The 22434-nt window shown below is 37.6% G+C and overlaps 2 protein-coding genes across 2 annotated transcripts; both read right to left on the bottom strand.

Annotated features, from left to right (window-relative positions):
- Nucleotides 1–10444: 10444 nt before the first annotated feature.
- Nucleotides 10445–12128, bottom strand: LOC116027954. The gene is made up of 3 exons (XM_031269747.1): nt 11949–12128; nt 11277–11792; nt 10445–11139 (listed from the first exon to the last, which is right to left on the bottom strand). The coding sequence occupies exons 1-3, from the start codon at nt 12031–12033 to the stop codon at nt 10601–10603; spliced, it is 1140 nt and encodes a 379-aa protein (XP_031125607.1). The 5' UTR covers nt 12034–12128; the 3' UTR covers nt 10445–10600.
- A 9486-nt stretch (nt 12129–21614) lies between these two features.
- On the bottom strand, nt 21615–22319 carry LOC116027524 (protein RKD1-like). Its single transcript, XM_031269228.1, has 2 exons — nt 21972–22319; nt 21615–21911 (listed from the first exon to the last, which is right to left on the bottom strand). The coding sequence occupies exons 1-2, from the start codon at nt 22317–22319 to the stop codon at nt 21615–21617; spliced, it is 645 nt and encodes a 214-aa protein (XP_031125088.1).
- Between the last annotated feature and the right edge of the window lie 115 nt (nt 22320–22434).

The following is a 22434-nucleotide window of genomic DNA, read 5'->3' as shown; positions in this document are numbered from 1 at the left end:
TGGAATGTCTTCCATCACAATGGGAATTGGATGGGAGACTTGAGCCAACCCAATCTCAACCCATTTTCTCTTCTATGGAAATAGGGGTAGATTTGGGGCTTAAATAGCTTTTGTTCTTCAAGAACTTAGGTTGAGACACCATGGGAATGGGGCAACCTTTGTTCTAATCCTTGTGGAAACTTGGATTCTTTTGTGCTAGCATCAAGAACCTAGGGTTATTGTTCATCCCCCAAACTCAAGTGTTAATGCATCAATAATACCCTAATCTAACCCATTCTTCCCAATAGATTTTAATCCTAGTTTAGGCTTGTTTTCCCTTATATCCATAATTCCAAAATTACTTCTTTGTTGTTATACTTTAATCCTTAAAATGGTTGCTTGGATCCTTATGGGTTTCAAGACCTTGGTGACTAGAGTCTAGGTGATTATTCCTTACGTGCCATAAAATCCAATCCTCGTGGTTCGACTTTACACCCATTTTCACACCCCGCTCGCACTGCATCAAATTTTGGCGCCGTTGCCGGGGATTGGCAATTTGGTGGTATAGGGTCTTTGCCTTTATTTTTCTAGCATTAAGGTTAGCAAACCTTTAGGAGATCTTTTGTTTTTGTTTTTGTTTTTGTTTGTACTAACCCATAACCAAGTTGTTTCCAAGTGTTTTGTTTGGTGTTTGTTGATAGGTGTTCTTCTTAGTTTATGCACACAAGGTCAAAAGGGAGAGTGAACTTGCTTCCCCTAAACCAAGAGCTATTGAGGGACATAAGAAGGGACAAACGGATTTTGCTCGGGTGGCTCAAGGAGTTTGAAAATTTTGAGGTTGAAATGGAAACCGGAGACACAAGCAACCCGGGACAAAGCTCTCAAATGGAACAAGCACCATACAAAACCCGAGGCAAGGGGAACATAATGAGGAAGCTCAAGGAGGGCAACCAATGCACCTCAAGCACCGGTACCTCCCATTCAAGTACCGGTGCAACAAATGGCGAATCCGAATGTAAATCCCTATTTCGGAGGAGCAATGGGGTGCCACAAGCTCAATTCCCTTTCTATCAAGGTGGCATACCCCAAGGTTATGGGCAACAACAACAAGGGCAAGGGATTTGGATGCAACATCTTCTAAACCAAATGAATCCAAACCCTTTCAACAATTTGCTCAAAACTTTCCACAAGGGATCCCACCTATGTTCCCACAAGGAGTGCAACCACCAATGGCGGCCCATCTAGCCCCGGAATTTGAAGAGGAAGATTGCATTGTATACCCGGGGTAGATGCCAACAACTTCGAATTAAAGACATCCCTTATTCAAATGGTTCAAGCCAATCAATTTGGGGGTGCAAGAGTTGAGGATCCAAAAGCCCCAACCACTTTGTGACATGGGAGCAATTATACAAGGCCTTTATGCAAGAGTATTGTCCTCCTTCCAAGGCTGCAAAATTGAAGAAACTTATTCAAAACTTTCAACAATTTGGAAATGAAAATCTTCATGAGGCGTGGAAAAGGTTCAAGGATTTGAGGAGACAATGCCCCAAGAATTTGCTTACTCCGGGAGACTTCATATCATCTTTCTATGAGGGCCTAATGGACAAGTCTAAAACCATTCTCGACACATCATCCTTTGGAGGAATCTTCATGGATATGGGGCCGGATTATGGAGAACAATTGATAGAGAGAATCACTTCCAACACTGAATTTTGGTATAATGAAAGAAGTGAACCCCCCAAGAAAGAAAAGCCGGCCGGAATGTTCGAAGTGGAAGACAAGATGGCTATGCAAGCTCAATTGGACTCTATCCAACATATGCTCAAACAAATGATGCAAGCTCCAAAGCAAAGTGTGCAAGCGGTTACCCAATCGACACCTCAAGGTCCTAGTATGCCAAGTTCTTATTCTTTGCCACAATCACCATGCAATTCACCGGGACCTCAAGGTATGGCTATAGTTGCTTATTGTGTCATTTGTGGAGGAAGTCACTCCTCTCAATCTTGTCAATTATTGGATCCAAGTGGCCAAGGGTCATTCTCAAATATGGAACAAGTGGATGCAATAGGGTTCTCTAGGCCTCAAGGACAAGGTTTCCAAGGATATGGTCAACAAAGGAATCAAGTTGGGAATCAATTTGGAAATCAATACGGGAATTCATGGAGAAATCCACCCCCGGGTTTTCAAGGAAATCAAGGCAATAGAGGTGGAAATCAAGGAAATAATTGGAGGGGCAATCAAGTCCAAGGCCAATGGAACAATCAAGGTGGCCAAGGGTATGGTAACAATCAAAATCACCAAGGGACTTCTAACTCTTCCCAAGATCCGGATATGAAGACTTTTATGACAATGATAATGAACCAAATGAGCAAGTTGCAAACCGAGGTGGAAGGTATTCGGACTCAACAACAAAGTGGAGGTACCCAAGGCTCAACCCGAGCCTCCTCTTCTAGTGGTAAGCTACCGGCTAACACCGAGAATCCAAGAAATCATGTGAATGCAATTACCACTAGGAGTGGGAAGGCTTTGAAGGATCCACCATACCCAACCAATGACAAAGAGCTTGAGAAAGAGAATGAGAAAAATGAGAGTGAACAAGAGAAGGAAGAAGTGGAAATACAAGACATTCTTGAGAGTGACAATGAGGAGGAGCCTATCATTCAAAGAGACAAAGCAAAAGGGAAGGCTCCTATGCAAGTTGAAAGCAATGAGAACAAGAAGGGTGCACCAAAGGGCAAGCAAACACATGACTCGGTAATCCCTTGTAACCTCTTGCCATTTCCACAAAGGTTGTGGAAGTCAAAAGATACCGAGAGAGAGAACAAATTCAAGATGATGTTGGACAAGCTTGAAATATCCATGCCCTTTGTTGATGCTGTTACTCAAATTCCTTCTTACAAAAAATTCTTGAAGGACATTTTGAGTAACAAGAAGAAGTTGGAAAAGAGTGCGGTGGTTGATATGAGTGAAGGAGCTTTGACATGTGCCGTTCTCCAAAAACATTTGCCACCGAAGTTGAAAGATCCCGGGAGCTTTGCTATTCCATGCATTGTGGGAGGATTTGTGGTAGGTCGTGCTTTATGTGATCTTGGAGCTAGTGTGAGCCTCATGCCGTATTCCCTTTGCAAGAGACTCAACCTCGGTGAACCTAAGCCTACTACAATGACTCTCCAAATGGCGGACCGTTCAATCAAGCGCCCGGTTGGTGTTCTAGAGGATATCCCGGTCATGATTGACCAATATTTCATTCCGGGAGATTTCGTGATTCTAGACATTGAGGAGGATACCAAGGTCCCCATTATCCTTGGTAGGCCTTTCTTAGCCACCGCCGGGGCCATCATAGATGTGAAGAGAGGCAAGCTCGTTATGGAAGTGGCCGAACATAAGATTGAGTTCGATATATTCAAAATGGCCAAGCACCAACCTTCTTATGTGGATGAATGCAATATGGTGGAGATGATAGAAGGGTGCGTTAATGAAGCAAGAATGGCCCAATGGGAGGAAATGGGAGAGCTATGCATTGAGGAGGAGGACGTTGGAGAACCATGCACCTTGGAGGATGAAGTGGAGGAGCTATATGCCACATGTGATCCAATTGGGGAGGAGCCACCTCCCAAGGTAGAACTCAAGCCCTTGCCTCCCAACCTTCGGTATGAATTTCTTGACTCTAACTTTTCATTTCCCGTGATAGTTAATGCTTCTTTGAAAAATGATGAAATAAAGAAATTGCTTGATGTGCTAAAAAGACATAGAAGGGTGATTGGGTATGAGATTGGGGATCTAATTGGCATTGACCCGAAGTATTGTTTGCATAGAATCTATCTTGAGGACGATGCCAAGCCCACCGTGGAACCTCTTAGGAGGTTGAACCCCAATCTCAAAGATGTGGTCAAAAAGGAAATAATAAAATTGCTTGAAGCCGACATCATCTACCCTATTTCGGATAGCAAATGGGTTAGTCCCATTCATGTTGTACCGAAAAAGGGCGGAATGACGGTCATTGAGAATGAAAATAATGATTTGATCCCTACTAGACTTGTTACCGGGCACCGAATGTGCATTGATTATAGAAAGCTTAACAAGTCTACTAGGAAGGACCACTACCCTCTCCCCTTCATTGACCAATTGCTTGAAAGAATGTCTTGCAACAAATATTTTTGCTTCCTAGATGGTTTTTCAGGGTATTTCCAGATTTCAATCCACCCAGATGATCAAGAAATGACCACGTTCACATGTCAATATGGAACCTATGCATTCAAAAGGATGTCATTTGGCTTGTGTAACGCGCCGGCAACCTTCCAAAGATGCATGATGGCAATCTTCTCTGAGCTTGTGGAGGAGATAATGGAAGTGTTCATGGATGACTTCTCCGTCTATGGAAGGTCATTCGATGAATGCTTAGCCAACCTTGACAAAGTCTTATGCCGGTGCCAAGAGGTCAATCTCGTGCTCAATTGGGAAAAGTGCCACTTCATGGCCACGGAGGGTATCGTTCTAGGGCACAAGGTGTCCGAAAGAGGAATCGAAGTGGACCCGGCGAAAATAGAAGTAATTGCTAAGTTGCCACCACCAAGCACTGTGAAAGGAGTGAGGAGTTTCCTTGGGCATGCCGGGTTCTATAGACGGTTCATAAAAGATTTTTCAAAGCATGCCAAGCCCCTCACACACTTACTTGCCAAGGATATGCCGTTCCACTTTGATGATTCTTGTGTGGTTGCATTTGAGAGATTAAAGGAAACCCTGTGTAATGCCCCGATCATTCAACCCCCCGACTGGACCTTACCTTTTGAGTTGATGTGCGACGCAAGCGACTATGCGGTTGGGGCGGTTTTGTGTCAAAAGAGAGGAAGGAACTACCATGTGATCCACTATGCTAGCCACACGTTGGATGAAGCTCAAGTCAATTATGCAACAACCGAGAAAGAGCTCCTAGCGGTGGTGTTTGCTATGGATAAGTTTAGATCATATTTGATTGGGAGCAAAGTGATAGTGCACACCGACCACGCCGCCTTGAGATACTTGTTCCAAAAGAAAGATGCTAAACCAAGATTGATTCGTTGGGTCCTACTTCTACAAGAGTTTGATTTGGAGATCCGAGATAAGAAGGGCACCGAGAATGTCGTGGCGGACCATTTGTCAAGATTAGAGGGCCGAAGAAGTGATGAGCTACCCATTGATGATACTTTTAGAGGAGAGACTCTCTTTATCCTAACCAAGCTTGGAAAGGATTATGTGCCGTGGTTCGCCGACATTGTGAATTATCTTGTGAGCGGCTACGTTCCTAAGGACTTCAGTTACAACAAGAGGAAGAGATTCTTGCATGATGTTAGAGACTACTTTTGGGATGAGCCCCTGTTGTTCAAGAGATGTGTAGATGGCATTGTAAGGAGATGTGTTCCGGAAGAAGAGTTCATGAGTGTGATGACTCATTGCCACTCCTCACCTTATGGGGGGCATATGAGTGCTGACAGGACTGCTTTGAAGATTCTACAATCGGGTTTGTATTGGCCGAGTCTATTTGCTACATCCAAGGAGTTTGTGCGTACTTGTGACAACTGTCAAAGAACCGGAGCAATTGGGAGAAGGCATGAGATGCCCCAAAAAGGAATCCTTGAAGTTGAAATCTTTGATGTTTGGGGGATGGACTTCATGGGTTCTTTCCCTTCCTCCTTTGGTAATGAATACATCTTGGTGGCGGCTTTCCCTTCCTCCTTTGGTAATGAATACATCTTGGTGGCGGTGGATTACGTCTCAAAGTGTAATGAATACATCTTGGTGGCGGTGGATTACGTCTCAAAGTGGATAGAAGCAGTGGCAACCCCTAGGAATGATGCAAAGACCGTGCTTAAGTTTGTCAAGAAGAACATTTTCTCAAGATTTGGCATGCCGAGGGCCTTCATAACCGACAATGGAACTCATTTTTGTAACAAGCTCTTGGAGAAGGTCCTACAAAAGTATGGGATCCACCACCGACTCTCTACGCCCTACCATTCTCAAACATGTGGGCAAGTGGAGTTGGCAAACCGTGAAATCAAATCAATTTTGGAAAAGGTGGTCGGTCCTACAAGGAAAGATTGGTCTCTCAAGCTTGATGATGCACTATGGGCACTTAGAACCGCTTTCAAGACACCTATTGGGGTGTTTCCTTTTAAGCTTGTGTACGGGAAATCTTGTCACTTGCCCGTTGAATACGAACACAAGGCTTATTGGGCGATCTCAAAGTTGAATTTGGATGAAAACTTAGCAAGGGAGAAGCGGTTGTTGAAGTTGAATGAGCTGGAAGAGTTTAGAATGGACGCGTATGAAAACGCGAAGATCTACAAGGAGAGAACCAAGTACTTCCATGACAAAAGAATCCTGAGAAGAAACTTTGAACCCGGGGATCAAGTGCTACTTTACAATTCAAGACTCAAGTTGTTCCCCGGGAAGCTCAAATCAAGGTGGTCGGGCCCTTTCCAAGTGGTAGAACATTACCCATCGGGCGCCGTTGCAATAATTGGAAAGTCCGGAGACCATATCATGGTCAATGGACAAAGGTTGAAGCTATTCAATTGCCCTGAATCAATGGAGAAAGAAGCTCATGCCGTGTGGGATCTCTTTATTCCCACATACACCTCTTGAGAAACATAAGGTCGAGTCGAGCTAGCGACATTAAACTTAGCGCTTCATGGGAGGCACCCCATGTTATCTTACCTTCTTGCACTTTAATTCTCTTGCATTTTCATTCCATGCCTTTACTTGCTTTCATTTTGTTTTAAAGAGTTAGAACTTGTCCCTAAGTGTTTTGGCACATATCTCTTGCATTTCATAAGATCTAAGGTGTTGCATTGCATTGGGGGTGCAAGTTGATTGCTTTTGGGTGGTTTAAATTGCAAATTTTGAGTGAGGTTTGATCTTAAATGCATTGAAGAGTGTTGGGGATGTTGGGAAATTGCATAAAATTGTTTGGTTGATGAGCTAAAATGTTTATAAGTTGTTTGGGGATACATTGGTGTTGAAAACATGGCTTTTGATGCAAAAAAAAAAAATCACATTTTTGGAGTTTGAAGGAGGCCCCAAACGGCCCCCTATACGGCTGTGTGCACGGCCGTATGAAAAATGGTGCATCCCAGTGAGTTTTTCGAGTTCTAGAGCCCTGGTATACGGCCTCTCACACGGCCGTATACTAGGCCGTATGGTTTAACGATGATTCCAGTGGGGTTTCGAAAATCCAAGGGCCTGGCATACGGCCTCTCACACGGCCGTATGCCTGGCCGTATCAATCTGCCCCCGTTCCAGTGCACTGGGCGCGAAAGAGGGGCCTGGTATACGGCCTCTCATACGGCCGTATACCAGGCCGTTTGACCATAGTATAAAAGAATCTTTTTCCCCTAATTCAGCCAAACCCTAAGCCTCTCCTTTCCCAAATCTCTCTCTACCACTCTCCCCACCCAAACCCACGCCCATTCCCTGCGCAAATACTCCATTAAAGCTTCAAGGCTCGAGCTTCCTTTTTCAATTTCTCTCTTTCATACTCATGGCTTCAAGGTTTGAATTCAATTTCTCTCTTTGTCTTGTAACACGTTTTTCACCCCATTCCTTAACCTTTTTGATAACATAATGCTTGTAATTAAGTTGGAATCTATGACTTGTTTGTGTGAATTGTTTTTCTTTAGATAAAATGTTGAAACGAGTCATTCGGAAGTCTTTTGGAGCATAAAGGAACGATTTTAGAGGTCGAGAGGAGTGCACGCAAGAAGATCCGATGAAGAAGGCGAAAAATGGACTGAAAAGCCATCCATACGGCCTCCCATACGGCCGTATGGATGGCCTTATGGCCTCGATCAGCGAAGGAGTGAAACGCCCTACCATACGGCCTCTCATACGGCCGTATGGTAGGCCGTTTGCTCGATACTCTGCACAGTATAAAACCTGTTTTTATGCATTTTGTGAGGGGATCCCGAACCCTAGCTAGTTTAGACTCTCTCTCTAATATTTTCATTAGCCATTTTTAGCTTAGAATAGCTTAGATCGACATTGTAGAACACTTGGCAAGCATCTTTTGGTGGTTTTGGAAGGGATTCCAATAACATCTCTCCATCATTAATAGTAAAACTCTTACTTCCTCTTCTTCAAGTGTTTTTACATTTATTGCATGTTTATGTTTTCCTTGTTGAATCTTGCTATGTTTACCTTAAATATGAGTGAGTAGTCTTTCGTATGGGTTAGATTTGGCGTTTATTACTCTTATTGATGCTAGTTAGATGATTATTGCATAAAGGGGATGAACACCCATTTAGGGTTCTTGAGTTTGAGTTGGATTTTGATCTTATCTTTCAATGATTAGTTGCGCAATGATTGTTGTTTGTCTNTGGCCGTATCAATCTGCCCCCGTTCCAGTGCACTGGGCGCGAAAGAGGGGCCTGGTATACGGCCTCTCATACGGCCGTATACCAGGCCGTTTGACCATAGTATAAAAGAATCTTTTTCCCCTAATTCAGCCAAACCCTAAGCCTCTCCTTTCCCAAATCTCTCTCTACCACTCTCCCCACCCAAACCCACGCCCATTCCCTGCGCAAATACTCCATTAAAGCTTCAAGGCTCGAGCTTCCTTTTTCAATTTCTCTCTTTCATACTCATGGCTTCAAGGTTTGAATTCAATTTCTCTCTTTGTCTTGTAACACGTTTTTCACCCCATTCCTTAACCTTTTTGATAACATAATGCTTGTAATTAAGTTGGAATCTATGACTTGTTTGTGTGAATTGTTTTTCTTTAGATAAAATGTTGAAACGAGTCATTCGGAAGTCTTTTGGAGCATAAAGGAACGATTTTAGAGGTCGAGAGGAGTGCACGCAAGAAGATCCGATGAAGAAGGCGAAAAATGGACTGAAAAGCCATCCATACGGCCTCCCATACGGCCGTATGGATGGCCTTATGGCCTCGATCAGCGAAGGAGTGAAACGCCCTACCATACGGCCTCTCATACGGCCGTATGGTAGGCCGTTTGCTCGATACTCTGCACAGTATAAAACCTGTTTTTATGCATTTTGTGAGGGGATCCCGAACCCTAGCTAGTTTAGACTCTCTCTCTAATATTTTCATTAGCCATTTTTAGCTTAGAATAGCTTAGATCGACATTGTAGAACACTTGGCAAGCATCTTTTGGTGGTTTTGGAAGGGATTCCAATAACATCTCTCCATCATTAATAGTAAAACTCTTACTTCCTCTTCTTCAAGTGTTTTTACATTTATTGCATGTTTATGTTTTCCTTGTTGAATCTTGCTATGTTTACCTTAAATATGAGTGAGTAGTCTTTCGTATGGGTTAGATTTGGCGTTTATTACTCTTATTGATGCTAGTTAGATGATTATTGCATAAAGGGGATGAACACCCATTTAGGGTTCTTGAGTTTGAGTTGGATTTTGATTTTATCTTTCAATGATTAGTTGCGCAATGATTATTGCTTGTCTTTGGAAAGTCTTTCATTTCAATGGAAGTTGGATGGAAGACTTAAGCCAATACAATCTCAAACCCATTTTCTCTTCTATGGAAATAGGGGTAGATTTGGGGCTTAAATAGCTTTTGTTCTTCAAGAACTTAGGTTGAGACACCATGGGAATGGGGCAACCTTTGTTCTAATCCTTGTGGAAACTTGGATTCTTTTGTGCTAACATCAAGAACCTAGGGTTATTGTTCATCCCCCAACTCAAGTGTTAATGCATCAATAGAGTAATACACCTAATCTAACCCATTCTTCCCAATAGATTTTAATCCTAGTTTAGGCTTGTTTTCCCTTACATCCATAATTCCAAAATTACTTCTTTGTTGTTATACTTTAATCCTTAAAATGGTTGCTTGGATCCTTATGGGTTTCAAGACCTTGGTGACTAGAGTCTAGGTGATTATTCCTTACGTGCCATAAAATCCAATCCTCGTGGTTCGACTTTACACCCATTTTCACACCCCGCTCGCACTGCATCAGTAGATCAAAAGGCTTTAGGAAGTTGAATCAAATCTAATAAGGCAAGAAATCATATATATTTATGATAGTTTATGGTTGCCATACAAGGAGATCCCTTCTACTTGTATAAATAGAAACCTTCAACCTTGAGAAAGGTTAAGCAATTTGACATAAAATAGAGGCTAAACACTGCTTTCAGAATTCTTGAGACTTAATTATTTTCCGGTAGTGTTGGCACGTTGTTCGACCATCCATTGGTTGATAAAACCAACAAGTACTTTACATATTGAGAAAATGCACTTGACTTTTTAGGAAATTACATATAGTACTATACGTTCTTTGAACTATACTGTACGTGTTGCTCGTTACAGCCAAGGATTGTTTAATTTTATTATAACGCAGCCATGTTAGATGATGAAAGATGATAATTGTACAGGTACATATATAAAATCCAATATATATACATAAAACTTGTAAGATCATGCATAGCATCAAAGTCGAGATGGAGGCAGAAATAAAGAAACCATGCATCACATCTTTAATTTAATATATATGCTTCAATATAATTCGATCTGTAACACATACAGCAGAGATAAACACTCTGGGAGTACTAGGATAGGTGGTAATAATTGTGATATGATCTATTATATTGCACGTACGCATGCAGGAAGGAGCTGAGCTAGAAATGTATTCTTGGATTCCGAACGCCAACCAACCTGACATCATCAATGACAGGGCCGCACAAAGAGCCAGAATTATCACTCTTCATGTGGTAGAATGAGCTCAAGAACCTAATCCTAGTCCGATTTGAGACAGCTGTGAAGCGGTGCTTGGCTCGTAAGTAGCCGCCCTTCCCCTTGGACGAGTATGGTACTTTAAGAGTGAGTTTCCCAGCAAATGCCTCCACGCCCATTGATCCCTCGCAGGAATTGTTGGCATCTCCAACTGAGAACATTAGGTCATACACCTTCCCTGGAATGGTCCTCACTATCTGTACTAGCGCACTTTCCCTTCCTGCAACAAGCTCCACGGCTCTTGTTCCTGATGGGACCAAGAAATGATTTGAATCTATGTACTTTACGGCCTTGAGAGATTCGATGATCCAACCCGGCAGTGGAGAGTGATCGTCCTCGATGTTGGGTGGAATTAGGACTCCCCAACTTGTGTTGGGTAAGATGTATGGTCCCTCTTCAAAGTCACCATTCTTCAGCATATTGCCTGATGATGATATATTATTATTGAAAATACATACACACATTAATTTCAATTCTTGAATATATATAATTCAGATACAGACAGAGAATATAGATATATTTAATTAATTACCATCATATCCATCACCGTACCGTACGTACCTCTTAGCCTTCTTGGAGGGTTCAAAAGCTTGAGAGCGACTGAATCAATGATTGGGCCGCAAGAAGGGTCCTTCTCGACGGCAGGATTGTGGAGCACAATTTGAATTCTATTGGACTCCGCCAAGAAACCCCAGGAGTAAGTATCAAACCCCGTACTGCTATACATGGTTTGCAATGGCAACATTCCCCAGTCATTTGGCTCAGAGTTAGGGGTCACTGACACGTTCAAACGTTCTTCTTGGGCACAAGTCCTGACGAAGCTGAAGGAGAGGGAGTAATAGCCTCCTTTGATGACCCGAACAGTGGTTGTGATGGATGCATCTTCACCCAGCCTCACTGCATACGAGCCTTGGGGCACCACCAGCACCATCTCACCTTGCTTTTCACCTGATTTTATGTACTCCACAAAACCCGATGAGATCACCCATTTTGGTATCGCCTGAGGATCAATCACTCTGCTGCCCTTCATCTGTGATGGTTGTGGGCCTTGCTCGAAGTTACCATTTGGCACTAATCCTGTCCGTAAGTACAGTTTATATATACTATTAGTTAGGCTGTCTCATCTGATCGATCTGCACATATATACCTACATGTGGTGCGTGCATGCATATATATATGGAAAAAGAAATTAAAGCTAGAATGAAATTAAATGGGGGTAGCGTGCATATATACCGTCAATGATGAGACGACAGTGGCCAACATGAAAGATGGTACAAAGAAACAACACCAGCGCTGTTAGCTTCTTCATCATCTTCATATATTCTGGATCTAATAAGAATGAGAGAGAGAATGGAGTTGGATGAATATAATTTGAGAAAGCTAGCTAGCGAGGATGGAATTGAAAGAGGTGGTTTTATTTAGTGTTGTTTGAGAAAATGTGCCTGATTTAATTGGATGGATTGGCGGGGTTTATATTAGTACATACGTACATGCTAGGAAGCTACTCTCTGCACATGCAATCTTAGCCTAACAACACTACAACGTAACAGGCAGGAAGGCAGGGCGACGACATAAATGGTATTTTTTATTAATTAAATAAAAAAAAATGTAATGTAAACTAAACTAGATCATGAAAGGAGGGAGCGGAGTTGGGAGCTGTGGAATATTTTGAAAAAAGTAGAGGCTTTAATTAGTAAACCATTGAAAAATGAATTGAAGCAACATCTATCAGAGTCAAAGGGGAGGGGGAGGAGGTCCGAACTAGGGAAGGTTGAACCATACATGATATATAAACTCATACCTGTCGGGATCGATCAGTCCATCTACTCGTGCATGGGATTAATTAAGGAAGATCAGAGCCATCCAACATAATCTCAACCCATGTGCAACAGATACCTACAGCTACAGCAAAATGATATAATACATCTCCAACAAATTCTTTTCTTTCCTTTCTTATGGCTGGTTTACTTATAATATATAGTATGGTCAGTACTGCCTCTACTAAGCCTCGAACCCACCACTTGATGCCACTGGACCACAAGGTCCTTGGCTCCGCCCCGCCTTGTTAGCATCAAAGTAATTAAGTTTAATTTGCGTACGTCCACTTTTTTAGTTTCATTTATTTATATTTACGTCTTGTTAGATATATAAATATAATCAAACCTAAATTGAATGTAAACTTAATTGTGAAGCGAAAGACGAAAGTAATATTGCATATCAAAATACTTCCAGTCATTTTCTTTAGAGTGGCTTCCGACATTTTCTTTCCCAAAAAAAAAAAAAAAAACAGGTAGGGATGGAGGATTGATGATGATGGTCATGGATAGGCGGAGGTGGGCCTGTAACTCTGTATGAATCTTACAACAGTCTATTCTTATATATTCTATATCAGAATTAGCATTGGATTGGGCTCCAATGTTACTTCTTCACCGTCCTTTCAAGCCCCCCAGACAGAACATCAATTAGCATTGGATTGAGCTCCAATGTTACTACTCTGTACACAACCTTGTAAGTTGTAACAAGCCTTATATGGCAAATTATTCTGTGGTAAGGTAGACGCGCGAGTCATATAAATTTTAAATATTCAGTATGTAAATTGTATATTTTGGACATGGGTCCGCCTTGCAAGATAGACCTGTGTCCATATTATAACTATTGTTCTTAGAGCATCTACATTGGTGCATATTGAGGGGATAATGTCAGACATCAATGCCACATGGAGGAGTGAGGTGAGGGAGAGAGAAGGAAGGAGTTACTCCTGCAAATGAAGAGATAATGCAGAGGAGTCGGACCCACTCCAATTAACACCACAAGTGACAGCGCGTGGCTATCACTTTATGCGCCACCGCCGCCTGACATGAACCTTTATTATTATTTTTTTAAATTCAATTTTGTTTGATTTTTTTATTCATCCCTCCCCATTTTCTCTTTCCTAATCACACTTACAAAAACTCCTCAATAACCGCGAAATATCCCCATTGATAAGGATGCTCTTATACCATGAACCATGCCACCATGGTTCACAATGTACTGTAAACCTTAGTGTATATATATGTGTCTTATGTTGTGAATTTTGTATATTATGTTATAAAATTTTGTACATTAAGAATATGAATTTTGTGTACATAGAACGAATTAGTAATTGTTTGATTGTATGTTCGATTTACATGAAACTTTTTTTCAAGACGGGTGCTTATGTATAAATAGCCCTTCCAAAGACGTGTAAAGGATCCGAGTTTTGCAAACGTAAAGCGATTTATGCATAATGTATTGTGTTATGTTCTCTTTACATTCTTGTTACTTTCTCTCTTTATTTATTTATTTATTTGTGCATATCATGTTTTTTTAAAATGTTGTGTTGGCCAATTAACGACCAATCAAGAGTTGTAAAATCAACTATAACTATAATACATAACATGTATATATAATGTTACTAGCGGTGGCACGCGCGATGCGCGTAGTATAATGCCCAACAAAGATCGAATAAATACAATGATATTAAAAAATGTGTTAAAATTTAAATTCTTTGGTATTTATTTTGTAATTTTTTTTGTTTAAATTTGAATTTAATTAAGAGGTCAAGAGTGTTATTTCAATAGTTATGTACGATATAAATATAAGGAGCTAGTTTATTTTTGTCAAACGGAGATTCATACATACAAGTTTATTGATAATAAATAGAGTTGTAGCATTTATATATACAAGTTTATTAAAATTGTAGTTCATTCTCCTACATCATTGTTAGTGTCCTACTTTGGGTTTTTTTTTCCGTACAGTTTCTAAAACAAACATAGAAACTTGTGTTTTTGGTTGTTCATATCTCATATTCAAATAAATGTACTAACATGTAATGCTTTTATTTCTTTAAATAAAGTTAGTTGTGTTGCACGAAAGAAAACATAAACAATTTGAAATGAAGACTTATACATGCATTTAAATTCTTGTCCATCTCAATAAAAAAAAAAGTTGTGTCAAATTGCATCAATGTATAATAAAAAATATAAAAGTACGAATCGAACATGTACAAAATGATCTCCAAATGATTCGTTTCATTCATCTTCGATAAATTCCTAAATCACGTGAAAAAGCATTTAACATAGTTTGAGTTTTTGCTTGTAAACAAATTTGCATATTAAACAAACTAAATAGAAGTAGTGCTAATAGTCTACCTCGTCTAACAAGTTAATGTCTCCTTCTGGCTCAAGATACCAATTGTTTTGTTTTTTTTTATAACCTCAGGACAGTAAAGGCTGACTAATGTTTGATTATTTATTATCTTTGTTAGGAAGAAGGGAGCGTATCTGTTTTCCAATTGTTCCCTTTTCACCTCAACCATAAATAACATGCCAAGTCCAACCAATGATTGTATTTCTTTTGGCAGTTGAGGGGTTATGCGCTTATGCTTTGCTCGGAGGTCTGATGCTGTTCTGCCTATCAGTTGGATGCAGTCTTTGTCCACCAATTTCAATTTTGCATTTCCATTGGCATCTTCTACTTGAAGCTTTAAATTGTACTTGTCGATGCCCTTTGTCCAATTTGTCAAACATTTTTTGCACTCATATTCACCAGAAGGAAGGGGAATGAGTCGACTATTACAATCGTTTGCTTGGCAGCACACAGCAAACCAGTTGTAAGAGTTCTCAACTGCAACAATTTTTCCACCAATCCAAAATTCACCAGCCTTACAATTATAAACAAAGTTTTATCAAATTTATATTCATGCTAACACATTAAAAAATATGTTCTAGAGTGCGCTATTTGTATGTAAATATCACGAGATTATGATAAAGTGGTCCTATTTTTCAACCCAATGCAACTTACTTTTCCTTTTTCGTAGATATCTTTAATTGAGACAATATGCATGAGAGCATTGCTTAAGTCCTGTAGTGTCTTTTCATTAGTTGAAGTCATACTTGTGCTTTGAGGCTCTGTAAGCAGGGAAAATAGAAACAAAATTGTTTAAGGCATTTAATTATAAATAAATTCTATTTGTTTGACAATAAAATATGTAGTAACATAATCATTTGCTCAATTGTGTTGATACTACATAATAATGGTCGAGTTTGTGTTACTAAAAGATATTTAAATAAGAAGAAGTAACTCACGTAGGATTGTCAGGTTATAAGAATGAAATTTTATGTTAAAGATAGCTCACCGCTTAATGGATACGTAAAAGTGGGGAAATTCGCAGCATCTAATTCTCTGACAAGTGTTCTCAAAGACAAGTTTAACATGTACTTGTGATTGGTTGTCTTGTGTTTGTGCACATTAGTCGTCACCACAAATTTTTTTATGCGATAAACTCGGCCCTCTTTAAATTTCTTCGCATACTTTCGAACACATTCATTCGGAATATGGATGTTAATAAAGGTGCCCTGTTGTGTAAATGCAGTTAACACCTTTAACAGAATCTATATGCAATAAGAAAGAGTTTAATAAAACACAATGTTACAAGTGAATTACCTCTTCATCGTGGAAGATGTATTGTAAAGAATCAGGTTCAGAGTAATTTGTGTCGACGAGGTACAACATTTGTATGAACTTGACGTGTATCGATTCCGTTGTGTTCGTTGGAGAAATATAACGTAAGAGAATGTTCATAGAAGCCATGAGTGCTAGAAACAATTACAAGTATACGATACTATGTGAATACTTTTACCCTAAAAATTTAGAACGCAGAAGTTATAGTAACTATAATGAAGTCTATATATACAGTTTGAAAGTTTGTAAATTTGCCAGTTATAATTAATGATTAGTAAGAATAAAAGAATAAAAAGTAATATAATGATGTATTTTATACTTACAGTTTAGGAAGTCGTTAGAGTTAACAAGTATCAGAATTGGTTGAATTGGTAGTAATGCTCAACTGGTGTTGCTTACAGTTTTGGTGGAGGTGGACAAGGCCAGCTGAAAAAACCAAAGAAAATGGAGAGTTATGAGATTTTGCTTTATAATCAACTCATAACATTTAATTGTAAAACAACTTACATTATAAAGCATGAAAACATCAGCAAAACCAGATGGTGCAGAGATAAGAGAAAATCAAGTATCGTAGTCCATTTTGTTTCCTTAACCAGGTAACAGGGTTGGACGCCTTTCCACAAAAAAGCAATAAACTTTTATTTTTTTTTCAGCAAAGGACAAGGTTGAGCATCAATCACGAAACAGGAAAGCAGCCAATCTTATTTTTTTTTTTTTTTAAGCACTACAAAAAAAATATACTCAGCCACTCATGTTTTTTTTATTCAGCAGTCACAAAAAGACACTCAACCACTCTTGTTTAAGGTGATAATGGAGTTAGTGGATTTTAACTATTTTTTTTTTCATATTTTCAATAATTACTAATGATAGGTAATGTGGTAATTGGATCCCTAATTTAAGTGATAATAGAGTTAGTGGAAGTAATAATTTTAAGTGATAACGATGACAAATATTTATCAATCATTTATTGTCATTCAATGATGCAAATATATGAGTACAATAGACATTTATAAACATAAACAATTTTTAGCTATTACCTTGAGTGGGTATCTTATGGTAATAAATCATTTATGTGTCTAAACTTTAATTTATATGTCTTTGTCAAGATAAACATATGGAGTAAATGATTATTTAGCATTATGGTATATTATATTCCGTGTATTACAAAGTTAAATATTTGCCATATCTAAAAAGTGTTACAAGTTTAATAAAGTGATAAATCTAAGAACAAAGACAAAACAACAAACAATGTGAGTTACACTTAAGAAGATTTTAATGCCAATCAAATCATTAATTTATATAAAAGTTTAACAGTTTAATTAAACATCATGTGAGACTATTGAAGACTTTTGATTATTTCGAGGGAAATTGGTGTGCCAATCAAGAAAATTTAATGTGCAGAAGTTGTATAAAACAGTAGATTTTTTTTGAAACAGTGGTGCAAATTGTCAACGTAGCTGTCCTTTCGAACAATAGATGTCATTTTACCATATACAGTAGCCGTCGGTTGATGAGGATGCTCCATTTGGGGTATATTTTCTTCAGTTTATTAAATTGTTGTTCACATCTTTTTTATATTTTCAACATTTTTATTATAAGTTCTCTTCTTAGTTTTATCTTTTTGTTTATGATTTTTCATAATGGCAAGTCATTCTACTTCCTCTCTTCCTCACAAAAATGACTCAACCGATGATCATTCATTTTGGAATGATTTTCAAATATCACCATTGAGGACTAATGTATCTCAAACGAGTATGGATTTAGCCTATGTTCAAGATATAGTGGATTTACAATTAGAGTTCAACGAAGTTGTTGGTAAGTGTTACACTTTTTCATAAACTTTACTTCTTGTGATATATATTGTTTTAATGGGTAAATTCTTATTAAGGTGATCTAGCTACGAACGTTGTGGCTAAAAATCAGAATAATATTGCATTTATGGAGGAGAATAATGCCACTTCTGGGATAGCTGTAGGAAGTATTAGTAATGATGTCTTACTTGGGAAAAATAGGATTAAAAATTCCTTTCGTAATCCCAACACAATAACTAAAGAAGAGATGCTTCAGTATTTACATCTGCAACAAGCTGACGCTGCAAAGAAATTATTGATTAGCTCATCTACTTTAAGGAGGGTATGTAGGAAATTAGGAATTTCCGAATGGCCTAACCGGAAATTCTTGACTTTGGAAAGGATGGTAAAAAATATCCAGGTATTTGCAGTTTATTTATCAACTTAGTAATTGATATTTTTGAATGAGAGATAACAATTTCCTTTTTGTAGGAATTTGGGAATATTCAGGATGAAGCGGAGGTTGAAAGGATAAAGAGTGATTTGGAAAATAAGAAGAAAATGTTGCTTGATAATCCAACAATGAAATTGGATAAGGCAACTAATAAACTTAGAGTTACTATTAATAGTAATATTTCGTATAGGAAAAAATGCAATAAATGTAAACGTTCTTCTTCTTATTACCTTCCTGTAACCCAACCTGAGAGTTCATTACATGTTCCTCAATTTTTTGATAATCTAGAATTAAATCCTCAGCAAATAGATGAGGTACTTGATTTTTTGCATAACGATGAATAAAAATATATTCTGAATCAATACTCCATACTTTTATCGTTTGGTTCTATCAAGTACATAACCCTTAAAATTATGCATCAGTTTATATATTTTGGCTTATACTTTATTTCTTTCACATAGTATTTAGCAAATTGGACATAATTATATATTTATCCCATAATTTTGATAAACATATCGAAAATGAGTTTAGTGGGAAAATCTAACATTTAGGACCTATAACACATATTTATTATCTGAAAAATACTTTACCGATGATTCACATAATTATAGAGCAAACTGTGACACAAAAATAATTATCACATAACAATTATCATGTAAAGTATGAAATTGTAATTTCTAAAATACTCATTGCAATATTTCATATTTTAAATGATGTTATAATTGAATCATAAATCTGTGATTTCAAACATGAGTACAACAATGAATGTAAACTTCTGCTATTTGCTACTACTATTTTAGATTCAAATAAATGGACAAATAGCTAATATAATGTAAAAAAAATACATTGTTGCATTCATTAAAACATAAACAATTTCAAATGAAGACTTATACATGCATATAAATTCTTGTCAATCTTAATCTAAAAAAAAGTTATGCCAAACTCAAAATTTTTCATAATAGTTCTATTCCACAAAAAAAACTGAAAAAACAAAAAAAATTTATAAAAGTTTTGTGAACTGTTCTTTTGACTTTTGTTGTTGCATGTGAATCCTCGGGATACGCGTATAATTTGAAATTGCCAGTTGTTATGCTCCATTCCTTCCTTATTAAATAAAGCAAATGACTGCCTCCAACCTTGCATTTTCTAAACTATCGATTGTATTATCCTATGTTCCTTCTTCGTTGTTAAAGTAATATACCTGCAGAATGGCACATTATGCCTTTTCTTCATCTTCTCCTAATCAGGTTGAATGCCCTTGTAGTGATTACTCAGAGCATTATATCTGGGATTACCAGTATGAGGCACTTCCATTGATGCCTACAAATAAAACTATTGGCTTTGCAAAACAATTCTCAGAGATTGGTAAAGGTAAAACGTGTAATTACTTATACCCTTATACATTTAATGTATTAACACATTTTTTTTATACAGAGTTTGATGGCTTATGGGATTTCAAACCTGAAGCAGAACGATTCAATTTAATTGCTGGTAAAGGATTTTACTTTCTTAAAATGAACAATAATGACATCTTTATATGTAGTTGTATTCATAATATATATATATATATATATATATATATATATATATATATATATTTATTTATTTATTTATTTATTTATTTATTTATTTGTTGCAGATGTTGCAACTACTGAAGCTGTAAATGTCGAAGAAATTTCAACCGTAGTTATAGGGAATGATAGCAGACCATCCAAACGACTTTGGAATTTCGAAATGGTTTCTAAATACTTCCATATGCCTATGAATCAAGCGGTGAAAGAGTTAAAGATTAAGGAAGCTTCTTTGAAGAAGATATGTAAGAAGGTTGGAATTAATCAATGGCCATATAAGAAGTTGCGTACCTTGGAGCGATTAGCAAAAAATGTCCAAGGGAATACTGATCATAGAGAAATTATAAATGAGCTAGAAAATCAAAGGGAGCAAATGTTAAAGGATCCTAATCTTCAATCAGGCATAGAAAGAAATAAACTTGAAGTTTCATACTTTAAGAAGAGAAAGTATCGAAATTTGACGGAACTTTCTTACTATGCTCCTCTTGCGAGCTCATGTTATGTTTCTGGTAATCCTCTCCCAAAAACTAAGAATGAAGATAAAATGTAGCTTTCCTGCACTTAATATTATTTTAATAATGAAAATATTTCCTGTTTTATAGTGCAAACTCTTGAAAATTCAATAACAAGTCATTCAAATGTAAAAAAAAATAACCATCAAAGGTGAGGTAAGAATGAAATTAGGTGAGGAATAATATCCATTATCGGAGTGATATAGATATGTTAAAAACTTGAGAAATAGAGCAAACTCTTGAAAATTCAATAACAAGTAATTCAAATGTAAAAAAAAATAACCATAAAAGGTGAGGTAAGAATGAAATTAGGTGACGAATAATATCCATTATCGGAGTGATATAGATATGTTAAAAACTTGAGAAATAGAGAATTCATATTAACCACCAAGGGTGGTGTATAAACCATCCACTAAGAAATGGAAGGAGATAACCTTAGCTATAGATGCGGTATGTACGTAAAGTATATGTTTACCTTCTTCCTTATGAACTACAGTTTTAAGTATTTGAAAAAATTGAAGTAAATTATAATCATAACATCTCTTTATTTCCTATATTTGGCTGAAAACCAAACAAATGATCTATCAACCAAATTCTTTTAGAATTCCAGGTTAGTTTTGAACTTCGTGTGTAAAAGTTCTATTTTTTTGGGATAAATTTAGTATGATTAGTGACATCTTACAAAGAACTATTGCGCTTGTCACAACTCACAACCTCACATAAGCACCTCACATAAACTTATTATGACAATAAAATATTGTAAGTCCTTATGTCACTTTTGATGAATATGGTGCATGTGATTGGTAAATTGAGAACATATTTTATTTTTGTTTAGTGGATATGATAAATCTAAAACCGCAAGTTCGGGAGCAAACCACTTTGTTCGTTGGAGCTAGGGTTTAGTTTAAAAATGACAATTGGGTATTAAGATAAGATAGATATGCATTAAAAAAAAATTTCATACATTTATATAGACATATTTGCATTATTATACATTCATACATGCATTTGGGCAATATATTTTGCATGGTATTTTTTACAAAATTGATAATATTAAAATTTCTTAGAGAATTGATATTATAAAAAAAATGTTATTGGAAGCCATCAAGCAAAAGCTGAAACGATTCATTTTCTTCCATCGCTCGTGAAGGTGGATCCACAGTTAAAGGAAGAATATGATCAACCACAAATGAAGGAACAGGAAGGGTACAAGGAGAAATAAAACTCATCATTTCTCTGTGCCTTTTCTTTCTGGTACATGCATCTCTAAGCTTTATTTCGGCTGGATGCAATTTCAAATGTGGATTTGTTAGCATCATTTCTCTTCTATCTTTTATTTCTTTGAGTACTTCTCTCAGTTCAGGGTCATCTTCAATGCTACCCAATTCCTGTATAACGGTTGATTAATACTGATCGAATGATGTTAAAGTGTAATAAAAAAAATTTACCTTAACATTTTCGGATAATTTTTGTAAGCTGACTAATTGTCGATGAGGCCATCTGAAGATTCCTAATTCCTCACACCTTCTTTTCAAGATTCTGTACTCAACTCTTAGTTCCTTAGCGGCTTTATAAATGGGCATATGGAAATAAGTAGAAAGCATTGCCTTGCTTATTGTTGAAGGATCACGAAAAGTTTTTTTCATCCTCTTGGACTGTCTACGCACTATTTTCTCTATCATGCTCTCCTTTGTACCAGTACTTGTGTCCTGGTTAACAGCTACGGCGTTCGAAGTCGGGGTGATATCCCATTCTATAGGTATAACACTTGCAGAGGGAAGAAGAACCTCATCCATACCTAGTAGATTCAAGGCTGCAACATTGACAATAAGAAATATATATTAAATCATCACATGTGAATGTACAAAATTAAAGTAGGTCGCTTACCGGTGGCCTCGATTAGACGTTCCA

The sequence above is a fragment of the Ipomoea triloba genome, chromosome 8 (genome assembly GCF_003576645.1).
Source record: "Ipomoea triloba cultivar NCNSP0323 chromosome 8, ASM357664v1".
Taxonomy (NCBI): Eukaryota; Viridiplantae; Streptophyta; class Magnoliopsida; order Solanales; family Convolvulaceae; genus Ipomoea; species Ipomoea triloba.
This window is presented reverse-complemented; position numbering and strand designations above follow the sequence as displayed.

Excerpts from the sequence above, each read along its gene's own strand:
- LOC116027954 (XM_031269747.1), bottom strand. The coding sequence starts at position 12,033 with ATGAAGATGATGAAGAAGCTAACAGCGCTGGTGTTGTTTCTTTGTACC. Across the intron at positions 11,793-11,948 it reads CTGTCGTCTCATCATTGACG|GATTAGTGCCAAATGGTAAC; the intron begins GTATATATGCAC and ends ACTTACGGACAG. Across the intron at positions 11,140-11,276 it reads CCCTCCAAGAAGGCTAAGAG|GCAATATGCTGAAGAATGGT; the intron begins GTACGTACGGTA and ends TATCATCATCAG.
- LOC116027524 (XM_031269228.1), bottom strand. The coding sequence starts at position 22,319 with ATGGATGAGGTTCTTCTTCCCTCTGCAAGTGTTATACCTATAGAATGG. Across the intron at positions 21,912-21,971 it reads AATTATCCGAAAATGTTAAG|GAATTGGGTAGCATTGAAGA; the intron begins GTAAATTTTTTT and ends ACCGTTATACAG.